This window comes from Petromyzon marinus, chromosome 40, assembly GCF_048934315.1.
Source record: "Petromyzon marinus isolate PM22_M1 ecotype Great Lakes invasive population chromosome 40, UKy_Petmar_22M1.pri1.0, whole genome shotgun sequence".
Classification (NCBI taxonomy): domain Eukaryota; kingdom Metazoa; phylum Chordata; class Hyperoartia; order Petromyzontiformes; family Petromyzontidae; genus Petromyzon; species Petromyzon marinus.
The window spans coordinates 4,325,042-4,351,664 of NC_133706.1; the positions used below are offsets into that span (position 1 = coordinate 4,325,042).

The window sequence follows — 26,623 nt, forward strand, 5'->3', positions numbered from 1 at the left end:
TGGTGGCCGTGAGCGGGAATCGAACTCGGGTCGACGGGTTCGTAGCGCGGCGCGCTAACCACTACAAGTTTGTTGCATGTCGGGAAGTACGCTAAACATTTTGAACGGACACGCATATTCGCACCTTTGCCTTTTTATATATATGGAGATTGGGTAGTAAGTGCACTGCACTGAGTTTAATTCCCAGCCATGGCTAACATCGGTGGCCGTGAGCAACGTCTGAACCGTGCCCGGGTGGGGGGGGGAGTGGTCGACGGAATGAGAACCACATGGGGTGGAGGAGTCCACAGCAGTTGCCGTATGGAATGCCTCGCTTCTGCCATAGGAATGTGGAACCTCCACCCCTGGCTCAGTGCTGCAAAGAAGATACAAACAATGCCCCTAAATTATTATTGATAGAGGGAAGGAGAGCCACGGGTGATTTTTTTTGTTCCATCAGATCTTCCCATTATTCAGCATCATTGCCTGCATGTGATGCTCTGTGTGTTGGTTAACTTGGCCTTGTGTTGATTCCTGGTGCGACGTGTAAAAAAACACCAGCACCAACGAAGGCGGCTGGGCGTGGTGCTGACCACACTGCCCCTTCATGCGCCGTGCCGGCCTCCATAGGTGCTGCTCGCTAACAGCACTTGCCCCAACAGCCTGTGTAGGCTACACGGGCGATCTTTGTTGTCTTTGTAATGCACAGGTTCTTGGGTCAGTTTTGGGACCAACAGTGAGGTCACCTTGGCTTTCGACAGACAATGTCAGGTGTGGGCTTTAGATGCAATGTGCGTTGTCCAATGATGTGCGTCGGTCACAGCCAAAAACAAACAGAATTCTGGATTGTACACCGTTATCATCATCAGCCGTGATCAATGCACTGCCTGATGAAGACCTCTGCAGGCTGTCACCACCTCTCACAGTTCCGTGAATCAGCAATTCATCAATCTGCTGCACACGAGCTGATTCATGGCTAGTATATGTAGCGTCCGTGTACAGAACTTTGTGTTTGTTTGTATTTGTGCCCTGCTAGAATTTTTTACCCTCGCGAGTAGTCAATATTTGACGGCAGTGGCAACGTTAGTGGATCGCACACTACTTGCTGTGAGTCAGAAACGTGATCATTAACGATAAAACAACGGAACAAAAAGTAAAAAAAGTTTGCTAAAGAGCAATGAAGAGATGCATGCTTGGAATTTTCATGCAGAGACCGTGAGAGGGACACACTTGGAGTTGGGTTAATGGCACCATTCACACTGTTTGGAAAACTTAAGTGGGCTTGGGCACGGCGCGTTGCTCGAAGGGGGACGATGGCCGATGGTCGGGCATAAGCGACGGATCGGCAGTCAGAGAAGGCAACGCATCCGAGGAGATGGAGCGGCGCATTCAGCTTGTACACAGCTGCTAGGGTGGACCGTTACGTCGCAGGATCATGAGAGATTGCGGCGGAACCTTGCGATCCGGCGGGGGGCGGGGGGGCGGGGGGTGGGGAGAGGTCATTATCCAGCAGTGGATTGACCACGGACGACGATGTTGATGATGCATGGCGGCGGTAGCGTTGCAAACCCGCCGGTGTGCACCGATCTGTGCAACGGGCCGCGTGTGTTTTTTTTTCATGGACTTGGCCGGCCCACAGAGTTGGCTCTGTGATGGGACGTGTTCAGCTCGTGCATCTGTACACCCCGCCCCCGCGCGCGCGCGCGTGCGTGTGCGTGTATGTGTGTATGTGTGCGTGTGTGCGTGTCGCGATGTTTTCATAACCGCATTTGCCTCATCGGGGGGCGGTTTCAGGTGCCCCGTTACCTCTCCGCCGAGACACTGACGAGGCTTGTTGGTGCGCAGACGAACGCGCGCCGCGCGTGTGTGTGAGCGCTGGTGGCTTTTGGTGCACGCGCGTGTTTTCGTGTCTGCTCGCAGGCGCGTGTGTCCGTGTGTGAGGAGCACGGCTGCTTGCGTGCACGCTTGTGCGCACCGGCTTGCAATGCGCGCTGGCGTGTGCGCTTTCGTGCGACGGTGTGCGTAGGTCGCGTGCTCGGAGACACGGCTGAAGTGGACGGGCCAAAGGGGAAAATGCTCCACCTTTCTCCATCCCTCAACTCAACCCCAATACTTTTAGATGACCGTTGTATGTCACCGACAATGTTTTCATATTTGTAAAATTGCAAACACGTAATTATGTGTTCGCAATTATAATATAATTTGATTTTCCCCTTTTTTCTGGCAACAAAACAGGTGTTAAGATGTTAAAACACCAAACTTAAACCTTTTACAGGGAATCATGTCTGCATTAACCACAACACTTGTGGTCAGAATGCAAACAAAAAACATACTTTGATAATACTATTGTGGTTAATGCAGACATGATTCCTTGCTAAAGGTTTCAGTTTGGTGTTTTAACATCTTCTGAACCACGCGGCTCTGACTGACCACCCCCACCCCCGCGCGCTCTCTGACCTCTCATCGCGTCATTGTCGCTCCGTCCACGCAGGAGCTGGGCCTGTACGGGCTGCGCAACATCACGCGTGGCGCCGTGCGTCTGGAGAAGAACGAGGACCTGTGCTACGTGTCCAGCCTCGACTGGACGCTCATCCTCGACTCGGTGGAGAACAACTACATCCAGGGCAACAAGCCCGTGAGCGAGTGCTCCGACATCTGCCCTGACCTGCTCATTAACGACTGCAAGTGCCCCCGCACCAGCTTCAACGGCCAGATCTCCTTCCGCTGCTGGAACTCCCAGCACTGCCAGACAGGTACGCCACACAGCGCGCCGTCTCCTGCTCGGAGTGCCCGCCTGCCACTCGCCCCCATAGCTCACCTGTAGCTCACCTGCAGTTCACTTACATTTTACATACAGCTCACTTGTAGCTTACCTGTAGCTCAGGTGTAGCCCAGGGCTTAATATGTGACTGAATATTATCCGACTTGCTGGTCGACCGGAGTAAGTGGCATCGAACGAGTAGCCACATCCATAGCGAGAGGCATACGGGCCCGTAGTGTTCTGGATAGCAAAACACTTTCCGGGTCACTGACCCAGGACAGACCTGACTAAAGTTTAAGCCCTGCCGTGTAGATCACCTCGAGTTCTGAAGCTCACCTGTACGTCACCTGTACGTCACACGTGGGCGCCGCTGTGAGCCGAGCGATTAACAAATGAATGAACGCTCGTTACCCGCGTGCAACAACGCAGAGCGCCGGGCTGTGTGGAAGACCCTCATCGTGGGTGACGTCGATGAGGTCGCCGTTTCCGTGAGCGAAATTCCGTGCTGGGTCGCGCGAAACGGGGGTGCGATTGCGAGTTCTGGCGGTGGCTGCGTCGCGAGCAGAGGATCGTGCGTTGTTTGTGGCCGCTTCGCCGCTACGTTTGCGCGTCCGGCTTGGCCTGGCAAGGCCGCACGGACATCGCGTGATTTAAGCCGCGCGCATGCGCGTGCTCACTCGTGTTTATACGTAGCAAATAATTTATTTGCGCGTTTGTTTTTTTAAAGAAGTATTTTATGATGTGTAGGTAAAACAATGGGTTAGTATTGGTTCCTAAAAAGCACATGAGGGAGAGAGTGTGGGGATTAATGAGTGCTTTGCAGTGGCTATTTCAGAATTGTTTTGGAGTTTGGTGCGTGCTTGGTGAAACGCAGCCACGGAGTTGGTTCTGGCCCAAGTGCGATTAGCCCAGAAAAATACCTTCAAGTTTAAAGTTGCTCTTATTTATCCAGGTGAGAGCTCAACAAAGTAGGACGACCTCATTGGCTAGGCTAACCTGGGTCACCAAATTGACAGAAGCTAAACAAACAAAATAAAGTACAGCAATGAAACGAATAGACGAAAACAACTATGTCACTCGAGATCATCTCAAATATTGCACAAACACAAATCAATGTTCAATAATTAATTTCCTGTAGCACAGCTCAGCTGGAGCAGATTATATTCCGACTGACCAGAGTACAATTAAAACGTGTATATACTGAAACATGAAACAGATGCGGGGTGATTATTTAACTAATATGTACACAGCCATGGATATACGAGTCAAACCCAATTGCAACTGAAGTTATCGTAAAGAATTGACAATTTAACATCAAATTGTGAATCCATGCGGGGCATCGCCAAAAACCGGCACCTCCTTGCCGAGCGACATGGTCACTGTTCCATTTCCGCCAAAACTCACGGAACGGTAGCCGCAGCTGACTCCCATTTGCCGTGTTGTCACAACGCTCTGCGTTGGCAGTGGCTCGTAAGAATAAAAAAAATAACGTGGGTGGGGTGCAGGGGCAGAGGGGCGGTGGAGGGATCTGTTGAATCAGAGCAGAGGGTTTCGCTAATCTCGGCGCGGTGGGCGACGCCGACGGTGGCGGAGGATGCCGGTGACGGGTAACGCTATCGAGCGTCCCGGACTGTGGCGGGCGGAGGCCGGATTATACGGCGCTCGCAGCTGTGACCTTACACAATGGCTTTCCGCGGGAAGGCTCGTTTTGTACGGCCGCTTCCTCCAGGGCAGCGCCGTGCCCCGCTCCGCTGGGCTCTAGTGGAAGCGCCGTTAAGCTCTGTCCGTGCCCTGTTGGCACGACCCGGGTGCGGCGTCGTGGCGAGAATGCGGGGTGCCGCGTCGTCTCTTGTTCGGATGTGGGGCGCACAACGAGGAGGCATAAGTGACCGCGAGATTGGAACCCCCCCTCCCTAACCCCCCCCTCTTTTCGCGTACCCAAAACTGTCGCGGGTCCGCTGAGCTCTCAAAGCAGGTGAAGGGAAACTGCCGGCTTGCCGTCCCTTCCGGGGGCTAGTCCGCTCAGCCACGTGGCGGGGGGCGGGTCCCGCCGGCGCCGAAATTGGCTTCGAGCCACCAACCCTCTCGGGGATTCTGCCTCGTGTGGCTGGCGACAGTGACGGAGCCCGGCTTCCTGCCGCCTCGTTTCCACGTGTTTTCACAAGCGCTTTTTATCGGCATCGTCGATAAACGTGGAAAGGTCTTCCTTTAAACGTGCTCGCAAAACAATCCCGCATCCTCCCCAGGGCCCTTGGTGGAATTTGAGCCGCGCAGGGAACATCGGGTGGACATGGGATGGGCTGCGAACGTTTCCCAGCGCAAGCATGGTTGGTTGAACTCCGCGTGACGCGGAGTTCCAACGTTTGCGCATCCGTCCCGTCCCCGTGTAACGGACGTCGCTCTCGTGGGAACCCGGGCTCTCGTGCATCCTGTACGAATGCATCTTTCTCCTTGGTGCTTTTCATGACCCCCACCCACCTGCTGCTGTGCTGTTTACTCGAGGTCGTCACGTGCACATGCGTGTTCCGATCGTGACGATCGGCGGTTGTAAATGTCTACCGAGACTTATTATATCCGTGTCCCGAGGTCTCACCTGGTGAAGCGAAATAATTTTGAAAGTGCCTCCGCTTCCATCGTGCAAGTCACGACGAAGCACATCGAAACAATCGACGCGGTCACATTGACACTCCACCCTCTCTCGACGGGTCAGCGTCTCTTGAGCTGGACAGCGTGTGACAAGCAGCTGGCATGGCTGGTGCGCGCACACCACTGTTGCACCCTCCAGTCGCCTCCTTAACTGGTCGCGCTGAATGTTTCACTTTTTTGTGTTGGAGCGGTGACATTGGTGCGCAGAAGAGATAATGTCCGACCGCAGCAAAGTCCACTTAAAATGTACAGTGCTTCAGAGTAATAAAGGTAGTCCCCCAAAGTCCTTAATCGACCAAGGAAAGTGTCACGAACACAAAGGCTGTGCAGTCTAGGTTCGATAATAATTTCAACTTGTGACGCTCCTCTGCGCAGTAGTCGATCGCTCTCAATGAGAGAGGTTATATGAATCGTATATGTTGTATGTTATTGGTTCATGTGACCCTGCCAGCCACTAGTGGCCACTATAATTACCACAAACCCAAAAAAATATATTCCTTAATCATTTCACGACTTGGAATCGGAGAAATCCATCGGATCGCCTTTGGCGGGGCTGGGTGGGGGGTGGATAATTTTACACCCCTACTCCGCGGTAATGTTTACCTCTCCTCTTTCACTATTTAAATCATCAGTTCAGAATTTGTTCCGAGTGTATTTTACTTTCGTGCGTGTGTGCGTGCGTCTCTCAGTTTGGCGTGAACCGCGTGCGGTGCAGAGTTTCCGAATCGGCGCAGCTAGGCTCGACGCAGGGCCGTTTGGCGGTGCATCATGCCCTCCTGCTGCTTGGCTTGCCCTTCGGCTACGGCTGCTCGCAGTACTTGTATCGGATATCTGCCTTGTGTGCGCCCAAGGCCACGTGAGATCCTTTTAAGCTGATAACAAGCCGGAGAAATCCTTACGATGAGGGCTTTGTTTCTGACAGACGCGTCTCGGACACGCGGAAAGGTGGCGCGGGTTAGGAGCGTGCCAGAAATTCCACGGAGTTATTTTACTCGCGAATCGGCAATTGTGTGATTATATCCCCCAGCCCCCCCCCCCCCACACGACGGCACGTAACGCCCCGTGCCTTTCTTGCGAAGTGTAATTTTTTTCTTCCTGTGGGTATGCGTGTTAACAAAATAGATATTTTAAAAACATGCATTAATGCATTAAACAAACCCGCACATCAGACACCACAAAGTTGTGTCGATTAACCGAGGCCGCCGACCCTGCCTGGGATTTGACGTGACGCTACGAGCAGGCGCGGCGGTGGCGGCGGCCACCTCTGCTGCGAGACATCGACCGCACCCCAAGCTCGGCGAGTCGACGGGGCTCGGGCCCGCTCGTCAATGACCGCACACAAGGAACTAGTCGCCGCACCCCGTGCAATGACACGTCGTGCGGGCGCACGCCGCCATCTCGACTGGGGGGGGGGCGGGGTGCGGCGGGGGGTGGGGGTACCCATCATATTTGTTTTGACTCGGTAGAAAAACGGGATCTTCCGGCGCTGGAAATAATATCGGCGAGGTCGAGCCGCCCCCGACGGCGTGAAAGGAAAAACTCGTGAGATTAAACACTCGCAGAGCGGCCGCCCCGCGTTCCTGCGGTGCATCTCGACCCCGTTCACATCCTGAAAATCTTGGTGGGGGTGTCTTTCGCTTGGCGGCGCGTAACTCGCGAAGCCGGTTTAATTCCCCGAAATTAATTGTTACGTTGAAAACGTGGGCGGGAAGGTGAAAACGCCGACATGTCCTGACAGCAGCTTGCAAGGCAATGGAGAACGCGACGGTGCCATCCGTGACTCGCGGGTGGCTGCTAATGCGCTGAAAATGAGTCTTGTTTACCCGTGCTGTTGCTCAGAGTTAATCTAAATTCAACTACGTCCTGACCTAGATTTCGATGTTAACATTCTTGTTTTCTTTGCCTACAATTTATCATGAAAAGCAACATATGAATGTGCCCGGACAGCGACATTCTTAATCGTCACTAGCCTTTTGCCCGTTCAAGGACGACGGGTGTATTGCAGTAAATCTGAAACTTGCAACCGAAAAGCAGACCGCGACGTGATATAATAATTGCATCAATCCGTGTGCAATTTGTAAGGCCGCGGTGACACAGACTTATTTCATTTAAAGGTTATAATCCCTTCTTCATCAAGACGTCCTTTTTACTTCTATGTCTCAACAGCGTTACGGAGATCACGTGACGTGATGAGGGTTCTGCTTTTGTAGTGAGGGTTGTAAGTTGACGCCGAGGAGGGGGGAGGAGGCGCCTCGCCCCCCCATGTGGGGTGACATCACCCGCTATTGGACGACGTCACTTGTTCACGATTATTAATTTGGGTGGGGCTGTTCGATGTGGAGTGACGTCACGCGCGGGACACACAGGCATTCTAGGCTCATTATAGTAGTAAATTGCATACTTCATGCTATGACACATGGCTCAGAAACGTTGACAGAGAAAATGGAACAAAAGCTGAGAGGCACAAAGTCATGGATTAGAGAACACAGGCATCAGAGGCACGTCACTTGAAGGGATTATTGCCATTCGTCGAGACTAATGACGGAATGACAGCCAAAGGTGCGAACGCGCCTGCGTGGAAGTACACCACTGTGGATGTGGAGCAATGAAATCAGAGAGGTGGATGCGAAGGGGGGAATGTGCAGGAAGCGGTGGCTTGGGGAGGCTTTCATCCAGCAGTGGATGGATCAATTGAGAACTCGCTTCTAAATTGATAACTAATTTCGTGAGAAATGCTCTTTATGTTTAGTTTGTCCTCTGGCTACGTACAGGGCGAAATAATTTCAACATACATCAAGTCTGATGACGATGGCGATGACTTGTTCTGCTTTCTGGCACCGCACCTTCTAACTCGCACAGCCTCCGTTGGCAGCCACACAAAATGTTTTTGCATGGGGCCTTAGTTACAAGATACAAGTATCAATCCAGCGCGATTCATGAATTCTCGCGATTCGCAGGTTGGAAATTCGATCAAAGAACACATTAATTGTTGCGGTTTTTTTTTATTGAATCGTTTGTGTTGCTTCTCATTTGTTCCGACTGTAGCTAGTTGGGGCATCGAGTACAGTTGAGACCGTATGAACGAGACAACGTACAAGATAGGAAATGCAAACGAGGCAACCCCAGTATATACGAGAGAGAAAGTACAATCAAGACAGCATGAGTCTTGAATCGAATAGTCACCATCCATTAAATCGGTGCGGGGGACTGCCTGTAGTCTAGGATAGGTCACGTAGTCTCTGATCTGTCAATATGGTTACTGATGGGTCAGCCTGTCCTCTGGTGGCTCTGCTTTTCTCATGGGTCGGCTTGACTGGGTCGGCAAGTCTGATGTATCGGCTTGACTCCGAGTTCTGTTTGTTGGGGGTGCGATGCCACGACCCGCGGGATGAAAAAGTGGGTGGCGTGCGACACTTGCATTTTCTTCTGTCTGGTTTAATGCGGCGTCGATTGCCCAATAGGTGATCATTTAGTGACGTCAAGTCGAACAAAAACCCCCACTCAGATTGCCTTGTGAGAATGACAGTGGCGGCAATGGCCTGCAGGGTGGGAGTATCTTGAGTAATAACACGGTACAAACAGGATGCAGCTTATGAGAGCGATTTTTTTTTTAAATATAAAATAAATCGTATCAGCTTGGGCACAACATTTGTGTCGTGGGATATGACGGAGACTGGCCCCCATCATAAGGATGTGGAATTTCCATTGCCGATGAAAAACGATAACTGCCAAGTGCTCATGAGCAAGGAGGGAGCCCGTTTTAACTTTCGACTGTGCGTGTTTGTTGGTATAAATAATACACACCAAAGGGGCCTGGATTGTAAGAGCGTTCATAGCAAGCCACAGCACGGGAATGCCCTCGTCCAGCGGTTGCTTGACCAACGCACACGCACTTGTGCCTAAGAAGCGGTGGTGGCAGTGTTAAAGAGTTAAAAATAACGGACGCGGCGTGAAAGGGGCGGCTGCGCGTCGCTGGGAGAGCGGCGGCGACGACGACGACGACGCAGTCCCCCTGCTGAAGCGTGAGGAATGCGTGGGGCTGGTGCTTGGCAGGCAGGGAGGGAGGTGGGCGAGTGGGTGGGTGAGTGGCCCTGACAGTGGCGCTCACACACACACACACGTGTGTTCCCATTGAGACCGTGTCCATAAGAGCCTCTATTTTAACAGCATTATGTAATTGTAAAGCCCCAACACGTCCCCCCTTGTTAGATCTTTATTTAAGTTGGGGTGTAAGCGATGCGGTATTTTTATAATTTTTTTGGCAGTTTGTCAGTGTTTGTTTTATTTATACTGTTTGTTTTTAAGCGCCGTTCTCTGGCTCGTTATTCAGCGCCCGTCGTGTGTTAGCAACAGCAACTATGCCGTTTTAGAGGATAAGTTGCTGTCAAGCATTCAAGCATACTAACCTACACTGACCGGCATGGTGAAGTATGGTGAAATGGATCAGCAAGACCGACACGGGGTGGGGAGGCCTACATCCAGCAGTGGAATGACCCAGGGCTGTGAATTTAAAGTGTGGTAGGAACCCATACGTCCGAGATGACTTGCACCAAGGAGATTGAACCATGAATTCAGTTTGCGCGCAGTTGCCAAGCGGATTGCTACATCGCAGGATCGTCAGAGATGGCGACAGTATAAGGAGGCCTTCATCCAGCAGTGGATTGACTGATGATGACGTGTAGACAGCATAAGGTTATTCACTGCAGCATAGGGAGAGAGGTTGGGTAAGAGCGGTTGTTATAGGAAAGCATGGTCGTTCTTCTGGGTTCGTGACCTCACCAACAAAACAAGTTAATAAACCCGGTCCAGGTACACGTATTGCACCTGGATTGGGTCTTTGCACGAAAACACATTTTTTTCTCAAATAATAAACTGCGCGCCCGTGTTTTCGACGCTCCATAATGCTTTGCCACCAGTAACGTTAACTTCCTCCTCGCCGCCCCCGCGCACGACGGCCTCTGCTTAGCACGTGGATGCGAGCTAAATCGTCTTTGTCTTGGGAGGAATTCCTCCTCCTTGACTGGAGGTGAACGGTGCAGCGCAAGGTCACGGAGGGTCACGCGGTCGCGTTTTTAATTCGAGCAAAGCTCTCTGCCTCATGTGGCCATGGAGCGGAACGGTCGTCCCTCAATGGTCGGGTGGCGGAGGAATGGAGTCGAACGTGATTTCTAGGATTGCCGCACATTTGAATATAAACTTCGGAGAAAATCCCTCCACGCGTTACCGTTGAGGTGCTTGCTTTGGAAAACCTTCGGGTGGCGGCGGCAGTGGCACGCTGCCTTTACGTTGAGCGCCGCGATGCATGCACCTGTCTGCGCCTTTTGTTAACGAGCGCCCGCCCGATGACTCACACCCGCGGGCAGCCTGCCGCAGAGGCTTGACTTGCCACGTGGTGCGAACCCGTCGCCACCTACCTGCTGCCTTGGCAGCCGCCCCTCCGCCTGGATCATGTGAAACGTGTCCCTTGCCAGCGGCTGGCATGGCAACAAAGAGGCTGTGACACTCTTTAAAATACGGTTACATTCCCCAACTCACCCCCGCAGCACATCCACGTGGAGCTTTCCACTTGTGTTGCGCCGCACCAGCCTTTATTTAGGCATGTGACGGCCCCGGGACGTACCACTCTCGCGGCGGGGGGCATCACGGGGTTGGATGCCCTCCCCTTGTCACTGCCACCACCACCTTGGACCCGGCGCCACCGCCGCATCCAACGGTGACTCATACGTCAGACGAAGGCTGCTGATGCTGGCCGGCGTGCCGGGTTACCTAACGGCAAACACAGTGCCCTTTCCCGGCAGCGTGGTGGCATCTCCGAGCAGGGGGTTATCGCCGGGCGAAGGGTGGGGGCCCTTGCGCAGCTTCCAGGCACGACGCGGCGGCAGCAGGAGCAGCAGCGTTTACCCCGGTCACCCCCTCGGTCAGAGAGGTCCTTTGTGTTAAGTACACGCGTGTTCAGCAGGTACGCGTGCGTACAACAGGTACACCGTGTTTACAGGTGCACCTTCCAAACACCGGCCGAGTTGGGACGAACGTGTTTAGTAACCACCGTGGTGGGAATACATGACGTGCTTTCGTGTTAAGAGAATGGAAAAATTCTAAAACCGAGTTTGCTTGAATTGGGGCGAGCTCTGGGATGTCATCACCACAATGTTTTGAGTGTTGCGTGTTTGAATTTGAATTTTATACCCACTACAGGGGGCTTTCTAGAGCTCCCTCGAATGGAGACCCTTCCACCAGCAGTGGAGTGAGCAAGAAATTGTAGGGCTACACCGTTGCCTGCCCAAAGCTACAGATCTGGGCAATGGCTATCTTAGCGATTGGAATCATGGTTTGTTAGTTTCGGTGAAAATATTTCGTGAAAAACTTTGAAGTGTCAATCGCATCACACGGACTAACAGAAGAACAAACTGATTATTTCCCAGGCACAGATATGAGCAGCCTTTCTGCTGCCGTAAACACTGTCAGGTGCCGCCCAGTGCGCGTGCGTAGTCATCTCATGACGTCGTCTCTCATTCTCTCGGTCTCGTGGGAGCTGCGTGGGATGGTAGGAAGGCTTCAAGCCTTTAGGTGACGCTAAATATAGGATGGCAAAAATGTGTTTTTGTCATAAATGGACCGCAGAGATTCGTGCAATCCCTGTTTGGCCGGAGACAAACCTGTTGTTCATCAGATTCCACCGATTCTGGAATCAAACTGGTTTCACCGTTTCCGGTGAAACCAGTTGCAGCAAGTTACGTGAAGGGGAGGGGGGGGGGAAACATGTTTTGAAGTGAAGACCAAGGTAATGAAAGCGTGCGACATTGAGTAACGTGCGTGAGCGCACCGCGTGCCCGAGTGAGTGCGCGGAATGTGTTGTGACCCCTTCTCCTTCGCGTGATGTTTCACGAGATGAACTTTACATTACATTCAAGGTACACCGTCATCATCGTCGTCAGCCGCTGCTGGTTGAAGCCCTCCATGGACAATCTCCGTCTCTCGCAGTTTCGGGATGTAACAATCCAACGGGCACCTAAACACGAGCTAATTTCACGGCTCCATCTTCACAGCGGGTGTCCTTCAAGGCACGTTCCCTCCTTTGGCTGCCACTCCATCATTAGTCTCGACCCGCCGACCTTCTAACATCGTTTCCTGCCCCAAGCAGGACACAATGTGGGCCTCGTGTTTACCACAGGCCGTGTGAAATTAAGTATCGGGTTGGTTCTAGCTCACGTGCTTGTAGGTTCCCCGCCTCGATCTCAGAATTCTCGGCACCGAGGTCAGCGGAGCGGTGATTCTTTTTCCGCGCCGTTTGGAGAGGCGTCCTTCGTTTCAGCCGCGCGTGTTCGCTTTTGTTTTTGTTTCGCAATCTTTTGGAAAACACGAACGGCGCCAGCAAAACAATCCGCGCGGGCGCCCTCGAGTCCGGCAGCTTCGCGCGTGGCCGATCGGCTTGCACGCGAGGATGAATGTCAAAAAGGGATTTAGGATTTGTTTTAGGGGGGGCGTGCCGTGATCTTATTAATGGACAGGTATTACGTTTGCCAGACCATCGGAAAGGGCAGTAATCCAGTTGTGACCCCCTTGCGCCTCACTCTAGAGTTGACACGGCTTATTGGCCTCAACAGCGGCTCTCCCTACCTTTTCCATCTTAACGTAATTTTAAATCCCTTGTTGTTGTTGACGAGGAAAACTGACGCGGTACCGGTGGTTTAGGTTTTACAGCGCCGGGCGACTTGTGCACGTGCGTGCCACTAATTGGCTAGCTTTGGATTTCCATGGTAACCGGGCCGATGAAGCGGACGCTCTAAGATTCTGCTCAACGGAGCCGAGCAGCAATGCATGCAGGGACAAATCCTCTTTCTGGTGAATTGCAGTTTTCAGCCGTCATGCGGAAAGAATAATCATCCATACATTACAAGGTTATTACCGTTATTGATATTTGTCAACATGACAAAATCACCGTGAGTGTGATCAATTTCATCAGGGCTTGGGAGCTAAGTAGGATTATTCTGCTTGGTTAGTACTTGGATGGATGATTGTTATGATTACTAGTGTTACTTGAAATTTGTTGTTTGCACGGGAAAACTACTTTACCAAAGGCGTTTCTATTCCTTGTTTTGCAATATTTTTTCGAATCTTATTCCTCACTCTAGAGGCACTATTTTGCAATATGTTTCTCTAATATTAATGTTCACTTGAGTTAAATATTAAATTTATAACTAAGTAATATATTGTAAAAAACATGTGACTTTTTTCATTTCTTTATTTATTGTTTTTATAATTTTTATGCGACTTGTTGCTAAACGTGTTTTAAATTTTAAGTTTTTTTGTTTTGTTGATGAAACCCGATTCAAGAGCTTCTTAGCTCACAGGGCAATTCTAAATAAACTGTTCAAACCACCAGGGCTTGCCAGGTGTTGGTGGCATGAGGCTCGGAGGTGTGGCCGGGAGACAGAAGTGTTGAGTGTTACCCCCTTGTATGTATGAGTTTCATTCGGGTACCTCGTTTGCTTTGCACATGAAGCCAAACACTCTCGTGAGCAGAACTCGCCAAACACCCCAATGCAGTTCCATTCCACAAAAAAACACCGGAGACTTGGTGAGGCTTTCCTACGTAGATCATTCACATTATAACACCTACCTGTGCTGGAATGTAATTTCTTTAGCACCAAAAGCCCCCCGTATATCAGCAGCCGGGCTCTTAACACGGGCCAAGAGCATAAACCCATTTAGCCCAGGATGTGACGCAGTTTGCATCTCCACGGGCGTGCGGCTCCGCACGGGAGCCGCGTTAGGCGCCGTGTACCAGGTGGCAGAGCTATCGATGTTGGAAAATTACCCATGGGCAGGCGGCGTGGTCCATGCTGGTCACAACAAGACACAAAACCACAGGCGCACACGCGCACACGCGCACGCGCGTGCACCTGTCGGTTCCAGAACTCGCACGCGGAACAAAGGACATCTGAGCCACAGCGTGTTGACTGATCGTTTGTGTTGTAATAACACGTCCGTTCCCAATATTCAAAACAATTGTAGGAAAGAGGGGAAAAAAGTAAATGAATCCAAAGCACACAATGCAGGAACCAAGCGGTGCTGGAGAGCATTTATCGTTTCCCACGACGTGTGCACTCGGAAACACAATTTGATTCACGAAAGCTGTCGCCCCAATCGCAAGCTTCCTTCCTCCTACCACCCCTCGCCTCAAAAATAAAAACCTTCACGGGAGGATTTCCGCTGTTGGGATCTACGAGAGTTCGCGGAGCTAAAAGCAGAGGAGCCTTGCCCCGTGTTTGTTTTGAAAAGGTAAACTTTGCCGGAGTGTGTGGCCAAAACCGGTCCAATTTTTTTTTATCGGGCTTCTCTTTGTCTAAACGCGTCCACGCTATATCAGTTGTGCGGCACAAAGTGGGGCTTCCCATCTTTTCCCGGGCAGCTGACGCACTTCACCCGGGGCATTGTTATCGACATGCTTCCGCTAGAAGGCAACTGTTGCGATGCACTGAGTGATCTGTTTTGATGTTGCGAAGGCACGGCGCCCGCCGAGACTCTCCGAGGGCCCGCGCTGTCCAAGCCTTTTAGAGTTTTCCGCCGAGCGTTGGCACGGGCGGACGTTGCCGGACCGTTCCCAGGGTTTCTTTCCCTGAGCCGAGGCCACCGCGGGCGTTCCGGCCAAACGAGCGGAGCGCGGCGCGGTTCTGAAGCCGCTGCCGATGGCCGGTTTCACCGCGGAGCCAGCTCTGGCCGCACCGGTGCCAAGCCGGCGCGCGTGTAACTTGGCCGTGATGCGACTGCGAATCCTGCTCGGCTGAGACCGTGCCGGCGCTCCAGCTAGCGGCTGCCTGGTGGCAACGGGGGAACTTCAGCGCTATCAGTGGAAGCCTGCATGGTAATTAAGGGGCATATACACATTTAAATCGGAAACATTTAATGTCTGTCAGGGTGCCCAGTTGTATCGTACCGCCTCCGACTCTTAGTCCCTGATTTTCTTTGCTATGAAGGAGAGCCACTGTCTGAAATGTTGATTTTTTTTGTTCCTCTTCAGGGCAGGACTCTTGACATAATGAAATTGTTTCATATTGGTGGCTTTTCATGGCCGTGCAGAGAGAGCTCTCGATATTTGCAACTCGGTAACTAGAGGAGAAGCGATTGCGAGCAGCACGTCCGGACATGGCGACACCGTGGGATGTCCCTCAACGGGCGGTTGGAGGGGAACTGGCTCCGGTCCCCGGCTACGCGCCGTCCGTCCGTCCGTTTGTCTGGTGGCCGGTAATGAACTATCTGTCTAATGAACAATCTGGCTCCGGCAATCTCCTGAGCTGGGCCAAGCCCCGCGCGGGAACTCTGTCACTCGCGCGCACTGCTTGCACGGACGGTAGCGACGCTGTCAGGGGTGGCGAGGCGGCAGGGGGGGGGGCGGTTCCACGACCTCCCATCGCGTCTCGTAAGTGCTGGCCTAAGTAACCCGACCTGAAGCATTGGGCCCTCGGGCCCCGGGGCCGCGGACGCGGACGCGCCTGTCTAGCAAGGGACCGTCGATGGCCGTCAATAATTGAGGTTATTTATAATGCGGGTGGACGCACTCGCTGAGTGTGCGCCTGGATTCCTCGCGGCGCCTCTCGCCCGCCACTCTCGTCTCGTCAGTTTCTATTCTTCCCGTCGTGGGCGTCTTCTCGTCGTGTTTATCCTTCGTTGTTTCTGTATTTTCTGCAGTGCTGGCGGTTTACGCTCTTGCGGTCACGCAGAGTTGCACGTAACTCTGCGGAAACGAACGTTTCCGTAAGACCGCGTCCTGGCACGTGAGGAATATTCAATGCAAATTTCATACCTCTTGGTCGAACCCTTCCTTGAGCTTTCGGGGCGACCTCGTGAGAGAGGGAGCACAGCATATTACTTTGTTCTGGAACACGTAGGAGGATGTGAGTCTGCCCCACACATTTTTTTTGGGGAGGTAGGTGTGTGGGGACCCCTAATTTTTTTGTCGTTAAAATATGTTTTGGAAGAGACTCGCGTTCTCAAAGCTCATTAATGGAACACGATGCAGCACTGTCGTTGGCTGTCTCCACTCTGCACATCAACGGCACGTGTCCAGGGCCTGCCCCAGTTCAGTGCTGTGCTGTACAGTAACTACAGAAGTATTGAATGCATGGTGAAGTCTAGAATAGACTCGTAGTTTTCATTGGCATTTTCTTTACCTTTCTTAAATATGCATTTACATTTAATTTTTTTTTAATACAAACCAAATGTAACTATCATTACAAGCTGTAAATGATTTTGATTTGAAGCTTTCGTGACTGCAGGAATCCATAATCTTTGGTTCTTTCGGTAAAGTCACGGAGTTAGAAATAAAATAAAATAAAAACAAATCACGACGTTTCGATTGCAACACAAGTAATCATCATCAGGTGGGAAAACCACAGCAAGAAAATGGGAGGCCAGCTTCACGTCCCTCTCCTCGTGCCTACGCAGCGCTCTTCCCCCCCCTGTCTCTCCTCCCTTGCCCCTCCCCCCTCTATTACCTATAGAACCTCTTACCACGGCATCTCTCTCCCACTTCAGCAAAAAAGCTGTAAATGGCCTAAATTTGGTCTGTATGCAAATAACAGCCTTGTTAATACAACCGATAACACCAGGGCACTCCACCCCCGGCACTAACCCGCTGTGCTTATACGTCGGTATTGGCGTCCACAGGAGTTCTTAAATAATCACTGCGTACGCAATCCCCCACGTATCTGTGTGCATACGGAGCTTTCCGGACAACGTCGTCCCGTATTTAGACTGCAGGAAACAAAGTGTCAATGCGCGTGTGTAGGGCTCGGAGAGAGCGGTGGTTGCAGATCTAATGTCGGGGTTGCAGCCCGCATCACGGCACTTGTGGCGGTGACCCGCGTTGGCACCCGGCTGGGGTAACGCAGTCACGCGGTCAGTGACGGGCGCTATAAATACGCGGTGGTTCACGCGCCCTGGCGAGAGGGAGCTGACCTAGTCGGTCCGGCCGACTGTAAGTGTCTTCTGCATTCGGTGATGATCCTTCCGGTTTTGGTAGAAACATTATTTGGTGAATTCGTTTTGTTGTGTTTTTTTCCAACATTTAAAGAAGAGTTTCCCAGCCGCTTTTCAGGACTCGCCCACCACGGTCCACCTCTCCACGGCTTCCAGCCTACCCCAGTGAAATGCAAACTAAATTGTTGCACGCAACACGTGCCTGGTGATCGGTAAACATGCCCCTCGCGACACACAGAGGGTGCCAATTTATGTTAAGATGGAGGTATCGTGTGTGTCTTTGTGCTTCCCAGCCATCAAAAAGCCATACTGCAAATGAGATTTGTCGGGGTTAAGGAGCATGCAGCCTTAAACCACTTTGTTCATCTTGGAGCAGAATAAATTGGTAGACGTGGAAAGGCGGACTGCGGTGGGCCACGAGGACTGGAATCTGGGAAACCCTAAACTAGAACTTGTACTTCCTGGTAAGTATGTACAGTAAAACCTTGGATTGCGAGTAACTTGGTCTGCGAGTGTTTTGCAAGACGAGCAAATATTTTTACTAAATATTAATTTGATAAACGAGCGATGTCTTGCAATACGAGTAGTACGTATACGCTTTGTCTGCCGAGCGTCACGTGATCACAACTGATATACGAGTGCTTTGGATTACAAACACGTTTCCGGAACGAATTATACTCGCAATCCAAGATTTTACTGTACGTTGAACTTCTTTCACACCGTACGTAGCCAACCGTGCTAATCGGAGGTGCGGGGGAAGGACAACAAATTGGGTTGGGACCGTGACAAATAAATTATTTGTCAGATTTTCCCCTTCGCCACCACAAGAGAAAACAAGAATATTATCATCGGTGCAAAAAAATATGGCAAGATCGGTATCACTGTTATTAATGGGCCTTTTGTGTCAACTTGGTATCCGAGTCACTAAACTATCCCAAAAGCCTTTGTGGTTCACTGTGCGGGTGATCGCTGGTGTGTTTTTTTTTACGGGGGCGTAAACAAGATGCTATTCCAGCTTGTGTGTGTTATTGTATTTGGTTACAGAGGGCTGCGGCGTGTTTGTTTCAAAACGTTCTCTCCATGAGAACCGTCGCCGGCGCTTTTGGCTCGACACCAATGACATCTCTGCTGTAAAAACACCACGAGCGGCAGCGCACGGCCATAACGAGAGGGGCCCGCACGCTCGCCCCCAACGTGCCCCCAATGCATCCCCAACGTGCCACTCTCGCGTGCGCTGTTCTTGAGTGCCACGTCGGAAAATACGGATACAACCGGCATAGTAATGGACCGTGCAGTGGAAGCGGGGCGGCAATGTTAGAAAGCAAACCTCTGCACGTATGTTGAACTTCTTTCGCACTGTATCTAGCCAATCGTGCGAATTGTAGGTGCTGGGGGAGGACAACAAGCTTAACACAAAAACCAACGGAGAGAACATTGCCTCAAACTACGAAAGATGAGTTACCCTGTGCTGCACAGAGAGACGTCTTACGCTGTGCTGTCCAGAGGATTTTTGGTAAAGTGTAAGGGCCCATAGTTATGGGCCACGCGTGCTGCGAGTCCGTTTTGCGCGCGCTGCAGGGCCTCTGGCACTGTCGCGAACTCGACTCGGTCTCGGGGGCTGAGACTCTCATCCTGAGCTGACGGGCACCGTTGTGTAGCATGGCCGTGCCCTGCGCACTCGGCCTCGAATTCCGCACTCATTCTCGCCACTAAATCTGTACCTTGCCATGCTCCGTCTACCTGGGTTCCTCGCCCTCTCGACCCGGCCACGCGTTCTATACCTAGCCCACGGCCTCTATGCCGTGGCCTGCCCTTGCGTACGTGGTTGGGATCGTTGTCTGTGAAACGAGGACCGCGGAGGCGGCTCTGTTTGTACTCGGCGAGGTTTCCCCTTCATTTTTCTCTCTCCCTCCCCACGGCACGGCCCTGGTCCAGGCGGGCCCACATCCAGGTCCGCTCGGCCTGAATTCATCCCTTTGGAGATTAATCCCCAATCTCAAGGGCACGTCGGAAAATGGTTAAGATCCCAAAGCGGCAAAGTGGGAGTGAGCGTCTTGTGTCTCGAATTCTATTTATTTGCTCCTTTATTTATCTTTCACATCTGGTACCTCACGCGTTCATCACCGCCCGCCTGCTCGGCAGTCATTGCGCCCCGTCTCTCCTTGTAGCGTTTTTATTTGAATGAATACCACGCAGGCAGCTCTGATGAATGCAGTTGCAGGGGCTATGGGGCCGGTTGGAGACTGCTCTCGTGGGAGCGAGTGATTTATCCGTCTCATATCTGCATCGTGGCGGTGTCTTCCTACAACGGCGTTGAAAAAAGCCGGTTCCTCCGCTGCCAGTTCGTGGCTCTGCGATTCTCTGCGGGAGGGAGAGCGGAGCATTGCTCTGGACGCCGTCCCCTCCCTCCCTTGCTGCCTGGTGACTCGGGGTTATTCGTGGCAACGACTGCGCACAACATCACCGTGAATATGTGAGCTTGTAAAACAACAAGTTAAATATTGTTAAAGGGCCTGTCTTTGGGGTTATCCTTTGAAAGCAGCGGTGGGGGTGGCGGTATGGAGTTTGCTCACTTTGGCATTGTGGCTGACAGACCGCTGGCGCTATTTCTGTGGAACGTGGAAATTCAGCGGAGCCATTAAAGACATTCGCCCAGCTTCCCCTCCCCCCCCACCTCTGAGTTGTACTTATTTATTTTATTAAGGAAGGGCCCTATTAGCAAAATCTTAAAATTTCAGGATGACCCCCCCCCCTCCCCCGTGCTATTTGCCTGCGGCATGGCACTTGAAGTATGGCTCGGAGAGTAAAGAAAACGGTGGCTTACACAGAATGCATGAATGCATCAATTTGTCAATTCAAAATGATTCCTACACCGATGATATGTCCACCAAACGACGTGTGCTAGAATTGCTTAATTTTATTTCCTGACAATTATATGACAATTGTACATTGCGTCTGAGTAAGCAGATAGATGGAAGAACAAAAATTAAGAAAAGCACATGATGCAAATTGTACAGGAAAAAACGAGACAAAAAGAATAGATTTTTAAAAAATCAAATCCTGACTGTGAATCGTGACAATAGAATTGCTCCATAACTGTCATTCCTACCTTTTGAAAGTTTAAATCTATTTTCAATAGATAACCCACGTCGCTGGGGTATGCCGGGCAAAAATGTGCAGTGGCATATTTGTGCTTAATATTTTGCAAATATCCGCATAGCATTTTACAAACTAATGCGTCATTGGACCGGGTCATGGGAAGAAAGTCAACAATAAACAGACAGAAAGTCCCCGTTTGTTTGTGGAGACGGACGCTTGTTGTTTATTCGTGTGGCTCCGTAGTGATTGCCGGCAGAGTGTAAACACTTATTGGAGTGAGGGTGGGCCTTTTGATAGTCGCGTAGTAGCAGTGACAATTTATACCGTCTCCCCACCGCCCGCGTAATGCAGCGGTGGCAGTGAGGGCTGTGGGGGGGGGGACCTTGCATGCAGCTGCCAAGGCCTAAACTCTGTCTATAAAAATAAAGATATGGTGGAGATTATGCATCGGGCGGGCGGGCCGTCCGCCGCCGTGCTTTTCAATAATATTCTGGTAGCTTCTCCTTGAAAAGATTGGCAAAAATAAATCAATAAAAAAACATGAGCCACACGGGTGTAAGTTTTTGGTCCAGTCGCATAAAAAGCAAAGACAGACTCTAACCAGCGGCACTGGAATTTCATTGCCTATGCAGCCCTTGCGAGATTTTCTTTTTTTACAAACCACGGGAGTGTTTATGTTATTGAGATGTTTTAACTTGAAGCATGGGAAGATAACAAAAGGGAAAATTGCGATGGGATTGTTTGCATGCCAGTGTGCCCGCTGCGCCAGTAATGTCGGGACTAACGAGACGTAATTGCTCACGGATGTGGTTCCGAGCTCGATGTGTCTGCCCATTGTGTCGCCATGAAGATGGCGATTGCACAGTCGCTGTGGAAATCCTCGGAAGGGACAGCTAAATTTGCCTCACCGTGCAGGAACCGTGGGGGTTAGTGTGAGTAGTCCAGGTCATGCCGTTCCTGAGTTGGCTTTCATAACGTCAGACACGGTCGCTTCACCACGCTTCAATCTTGCCCTTAGCTGCTTAGCACATGCTGCTGCTGATGATAATGATGACAATGGTGCCGTATGGAGGAATAGAACATTTTTTCGCAATGAAGTTCATTTTTGGTCTTGAGTCAAGTGCTTGAGAAGGTGGTGCGGAGTGAATTTCAACAGTGGACAGTTGTGTTCACCCAGATGATTTGTTATTAGAAACTGTTCAGATCACACGCTCTGTGGAGTGTCCTCGTGATGGTTCTGACGCGGCTCGTGATGGTCGTCCACCGTTGCCGAGGCGGTGCAAAGCCAAGGAGGCTCAAACGTCTAGTGAGCCGCGAGTCGTCGTCATCTGTCCTGCGAAGAGTGACGTGAGCAAACGATCTGGAGGAAGCGCCCGCGCGGGTTTCTGCTATGCCGAGTCTTTTTTCTCCAGGGTTTCTTGTCCTCTTGCCACCTTTACGTCAAGAGCAAGCATTCCGTGTGTTGAGTTTGACGAACTGGAATTGTGCCACATTGTATAACCTGACTGGTGGCTCACAATGACAAAAATCCTCTCGTATAGCCTTAATAGACTTTTGGGGCAAGTGCTGTTCGCGAGCACCTATGAAGGCCGTCATGGCACAGGAGGGGGTGGGTGGCCAACACCACGCCCGGCCGCCATTGTCTCCCCAGTGACGATGTTTACATACCGCGCTAGGTACTCATTAGTGTCGAGGTTAGCGTGCTAGCTGGTACACACGCACACACGTTTGTATTGAAACATGGCTGGCCTTGTGCTATATAGCGGTGGCAAACAATGTTTGTTTTCAAGGATAAATTGGCCCGTGGCAGAGTTTCTGAAAGATGCTTACATGCAAAGGCGGGAACACTTTGCTGCTGTTGTTGTTGTCGTCCTCTTTGTTTGGACGGTGTTTGGGCTGGATGACAAATTCACGTGTACGTGGACACGTCGTGCTCTCCCCCCACTGGCGTCTGGGTCACGGCTTGTGACCTCGTGGCGAAATGATGTCGGTGGGCACGTGGTAAGAAAGCCTGTGACCAAACCACTGGGAATATGGCCGATTACATCAGATCTCAGAAGCTCGCTACGAAGCAACGACGAGCGTGGACGGTGCTTAGATGTGCGACCACCATGCATGAACAGGTTGCCATTGTGCCTGCAGGACTGCAGGGGGCAGTGTAGCAAAATCCATTGTTGTATTGTACTTCTTTGCTCGCAGACCTATGCTTCTCTAACTTCACCATCCCGAACTGACCAGCACGGTGAATTATGGACATGTCACCCCCACGACCCAGATGGGGGTTGACGAAAAGGGGGTTGGTTAGGCCACTCATTCATTCGGGGTTGATACAATCGAAACCACTTTGTGAGGAAGTCAACAGCGGTTGTCGTTTGGATAGACTCTGCCCTGCTATACGAATGTGGAATTGCCATCGCTAGCTCTGCAAGCCTGCAAACAGGAGGTGGGTATGTATGTTGCCAACCCGTGCTAATCGGAAGTGAGCAGCAATTCCCCAATGCTTAATTGAATGGGAGCTCCCATTGACTCGTGACTATCTTGTTGACATGTAAATGTGTGCCTATCACGAGTCTCTGGTTTCCATGCGTTTGTTGCCTTGTTGCACGAATCCCTCCTCCCGACGCGGCCTGACACCGGAATGTAGACTCGCAGTGCGACGTACCACCCATGTGGTTCTGGCAGCGCCGTCGGCTTGCCCTGCTGTCTGGCCGTCTGCTTGAAGTAGACAGCCCAACGACACACAGCCCTTACCTTGTAGCTACCGTGCACGCCGGTGCTGTGCGGCGCCCAGCCTGGTCCCCCCGCGTGCTTTGAGGCCTCCGTAACGAGGGCAAGAACTTTCGAGTAACTTTCCCTGCACTGGCTTCATTTGAAAAGTTGCAGTGTGTCGTGTCGTAGACTTGGCTACATTGGGCCGCTTTGGCGGTATCACTGGAAGGTACTTTAAAGTCTGTGTCACTCATTACCCTCTAGTGGAGGCCCTTATGCCAGCAGTTGCAAGAGCAATCAAATTGCAAGGCAGCACCTTTACCACCTGTTGTTACATTCAAGGGTAACGGGGGTGAGCAAAACTGCAATAATCCAGCCGCAAAAAACGAGACATGCTCCTAACGAGACACGAAAGGAATCACTTTTCTCGAATCAAATGGCCACCGTCAATTATGACAATTCTTCGATTCATGCCTAATGCCGAATGCAGACTTCGCACATCTTGACCGTAAGAGCTGTTTTTTTTCGGATGTATCTTTGACAAACCACTGCGACGAGCTACACACGCGCTTTATGATACTACTGAGATGCTGATCGAAACCCCGATTCCTCTCGCCGTGCCGAGTAGAATGTTTGTCCCGATTTATTTGCGCAGTGCGAGCTCTGCGCTTCGCACCGCAGCGCAAACTCCGGTGACCGCCCTTTGAAGTTTGAGCGCCCACGGCCGTCGTTGCCTCCGCTCTCTCCCGGCTCCCCCATGTCCACACTGGCTCTTGCCCACTCCCTCCCAGGTCCAGCACACTGCCAGCTCACTCTCTAAGATAACCCTCTCCTTCTTGGCCTGCCCACCCGCTCAGGTTTCTTCCTCTCTCAGCTCCCTCCGAGGACTCTCTCACTACTTTTCATCTCCTTCCCTTCCAGTTATCGGTCTTCTTCTCAGCTCCCCCACTGATCATGTGATCCTGCTGATGCTCCGAGGCTGCACCAGGCATGACCCCACACACCGTCTATTGTGTAAACGTACGCACCGGTGTTTGTCGGTGAAGGCTCCTCCTGAAGCTGAGGTTGTTATTTTCATAACCACATGGTGGTGAGTCACGAGCGGAGGTCACCGTGGGGCACGTGGGTTGCGTCTCTCGTTGCCTCTAGCAGAGCGGTTCCCAGTCCCAGCCGGTGGCCACCTGACACGGCCAAGACCTCAAACCAACGCGCCCACGGATCGGAACGCCGCTTTACGTGCATCCAAACATTTTGTAAACATGCGCAAAGTGCGCGTGCCGCGTTGTTGCCCCTCTCTTTAATTGCTCATAAAATCAAGTGCACTTAGTGCGTCCAGCTCACGCGGCCCGCCGGTGTGTGTGGCTCAGAGCAACGGGAAACCAGAGAGGAGCTGCAGGAAAGGAAAGCCCCAGGGAGGGGATAACTTAAACGTTTGTGCTGTGTGCGGCGCGTACGTTCATCACGTTTTGCACGGGGATGAGAATACCCACGCCCGAGACCACCTTGCAGCACGACATAGCATCGTGGCAATCTCTACGAGCAGCAGGCACCGTTCATTTCTGCACGATGGCGAGATGTTAACTACCTCGCCTGGTATTCACGAGGTCGTGGGTTCGATCCGGAACCCTGAAGCCTGTATATTTGCAGTGTGCATGTTCTCTCCATGGTCACGTGGATTTTTCTCTGAGTGTTCTGGTTTAGAATCAACGTGCGTTTACAGTGTTTGGCTGCTATAAATTGCCACATGAGAAGCCACTTCATTGAGCTATCATTTGTGATAGCCAGGTCACTTCTGAAAAAGAGCTCCATAGCTCAATGGGCCTTACCTGGTAAAATAAAAAAAAACGTTTTATAGTTTCGTTTATAGTTTCCGTTACTCAGAGTTAATATTTTCTCCGGATGGGCGCTGGCTGGTTTTTGTCAGCTTGCAGAGAGAGCGCAGCGCGAATGTAATGGTCAAGATTTGGGTGGCGTATTTACGAGGCCTCTTAGCTACGATTTATTTCGGTGCTAAATACGACCCACGTGTTGCAGACGGGGGAACTTGTTTTTCTTTTGCTTGATGGGCAAGGTCCTACAAAACCGTCGGGTGCTTTTCTATATCGGTGAAAGGTTTTTCTCAAGTAAGGATAATCTGGCTTGTCGGAGCTAATCTGGCAGCAACAAGGGCAGTGTCCGTAATTCACTCAAACTTGATAATTCTGCAAAGTCATCATCATCATGGGGAGCGGCTCCAACTATCGTGGTGCTGGGGCAACAGAAACTGTCAGAGAGGGTGAGAACATCTGAGTGCCTTGCGAGGAGAGTCGCTGAAGGTGGCCGGCGTGGACTACAGATCAGGAGAAGATTCAGGAGTGGCCAAGACGGCTATTGACATGGGTCACTGAAATAGTAACATGTCGGACACTGAAGAGATTGGTGAGGATGATGATATTGGAGGTTTTGGTCGGTGTGGAGTGTGGTAGGATACGTAGATGGTGCGTGGACACCGTGGAAGGATGAGATTAATTTGAGACGTGTAACGCTGCGGGAAAATGTAAAGAGTGAGTTGGTGCGACAACAAGAAGCAATGGGGGGAGTTAATCATTCCAAGCAGGAATGACCGAGAGGTCCGAGGCCAGGGTCGCAGCTAGAGAAATGGCAAAAGGTGCTGCTGCAGGGGAACATGGAAGAAGAAGGGGGAGGAGGGGAAGAGGAAGGAAACCGATTGGCTGGTGGGACATTGTGAGCGGTCACGGCAGGACTGACCACGAGAGATGCTTGGAGGAATGCGTGTGTCATGGACATCATCCCTCATCTATGAGGATGACACTAGATAGAACTGGCCGGGTACGTGCTGACCTGGTCGATGCTCACTTGGTAGGTGCTCACCCGATACGTGCTCGCCGACTACGCGCTTAACGGGTACGTGCTCATTAGGCACGTGTTCACCGGGTATGCACCGGCTGGGTCCGCGCTGCGAAGTACAGGGGAAGCGAGAGGCGGCGCCTTTTGTCAGGCTCATGCCGTGCGGCCACACGGATGTGCAGCGAGGGTCGCACGCGCCGCTGCTTCATGCGAGTCAGCCATTGCCCCTGGGGTTTCACTTTTATTTACCAAATTTCCGTGTTCTCTTTGCACCGGCAATCTGTCCGTGACCTTATATTGTGGAGATGTATATTTCTGTCGACTTCCCCAGCCAACCTTTGATCATTGGGGAGGGGAGGGGGGGGGGTCACTCATCCTCCCCTGCGAACCCCCATAGTTTGAAACTCCCCTCCCTCAGCTTTCTGTGACTTCCACTACCTGCCCCTATTGTTTTTGTTGTTGTTTGGGCGTCACTTAAGCCGGTGGGATGACAACTTCAGGCTTAAGAACGGTCTCTACTCCTCTACCCGTGACTGACTGCCGCTCTCGATAAAATGAATACGTCCAATGTTTCTACGCCGCGTCTGGAGATGCGGTTGCATT

General features: G+C 51.7%; 1 protein-coding gene across 3 annotated transcripts in view; it reads left to right on the top strand.

The window, feature by feature from the left end:
- Window positions 1–26,623, top strand: part of LOC116950613 (insulin-like growth factor 1 receptor) — a 125,705-nt gene that overhangs the window by 13,817 nt on the left and 85,265 nt on the right. For all 3 annotated transcript variants that reach the window (XM_032968519.2, XM_076073034.1, XM_076073035.1), the window contains exon 3: window positions 2,471–2,732. In XM_032968519.2, coding sequence (XP_032824410.2) covers window positions 2,471–2,732 — 262 coding nt within the window. The remainder of the gene's footprint in view (window positions 1–2,470; window positions 2,733–26,623) is intronic.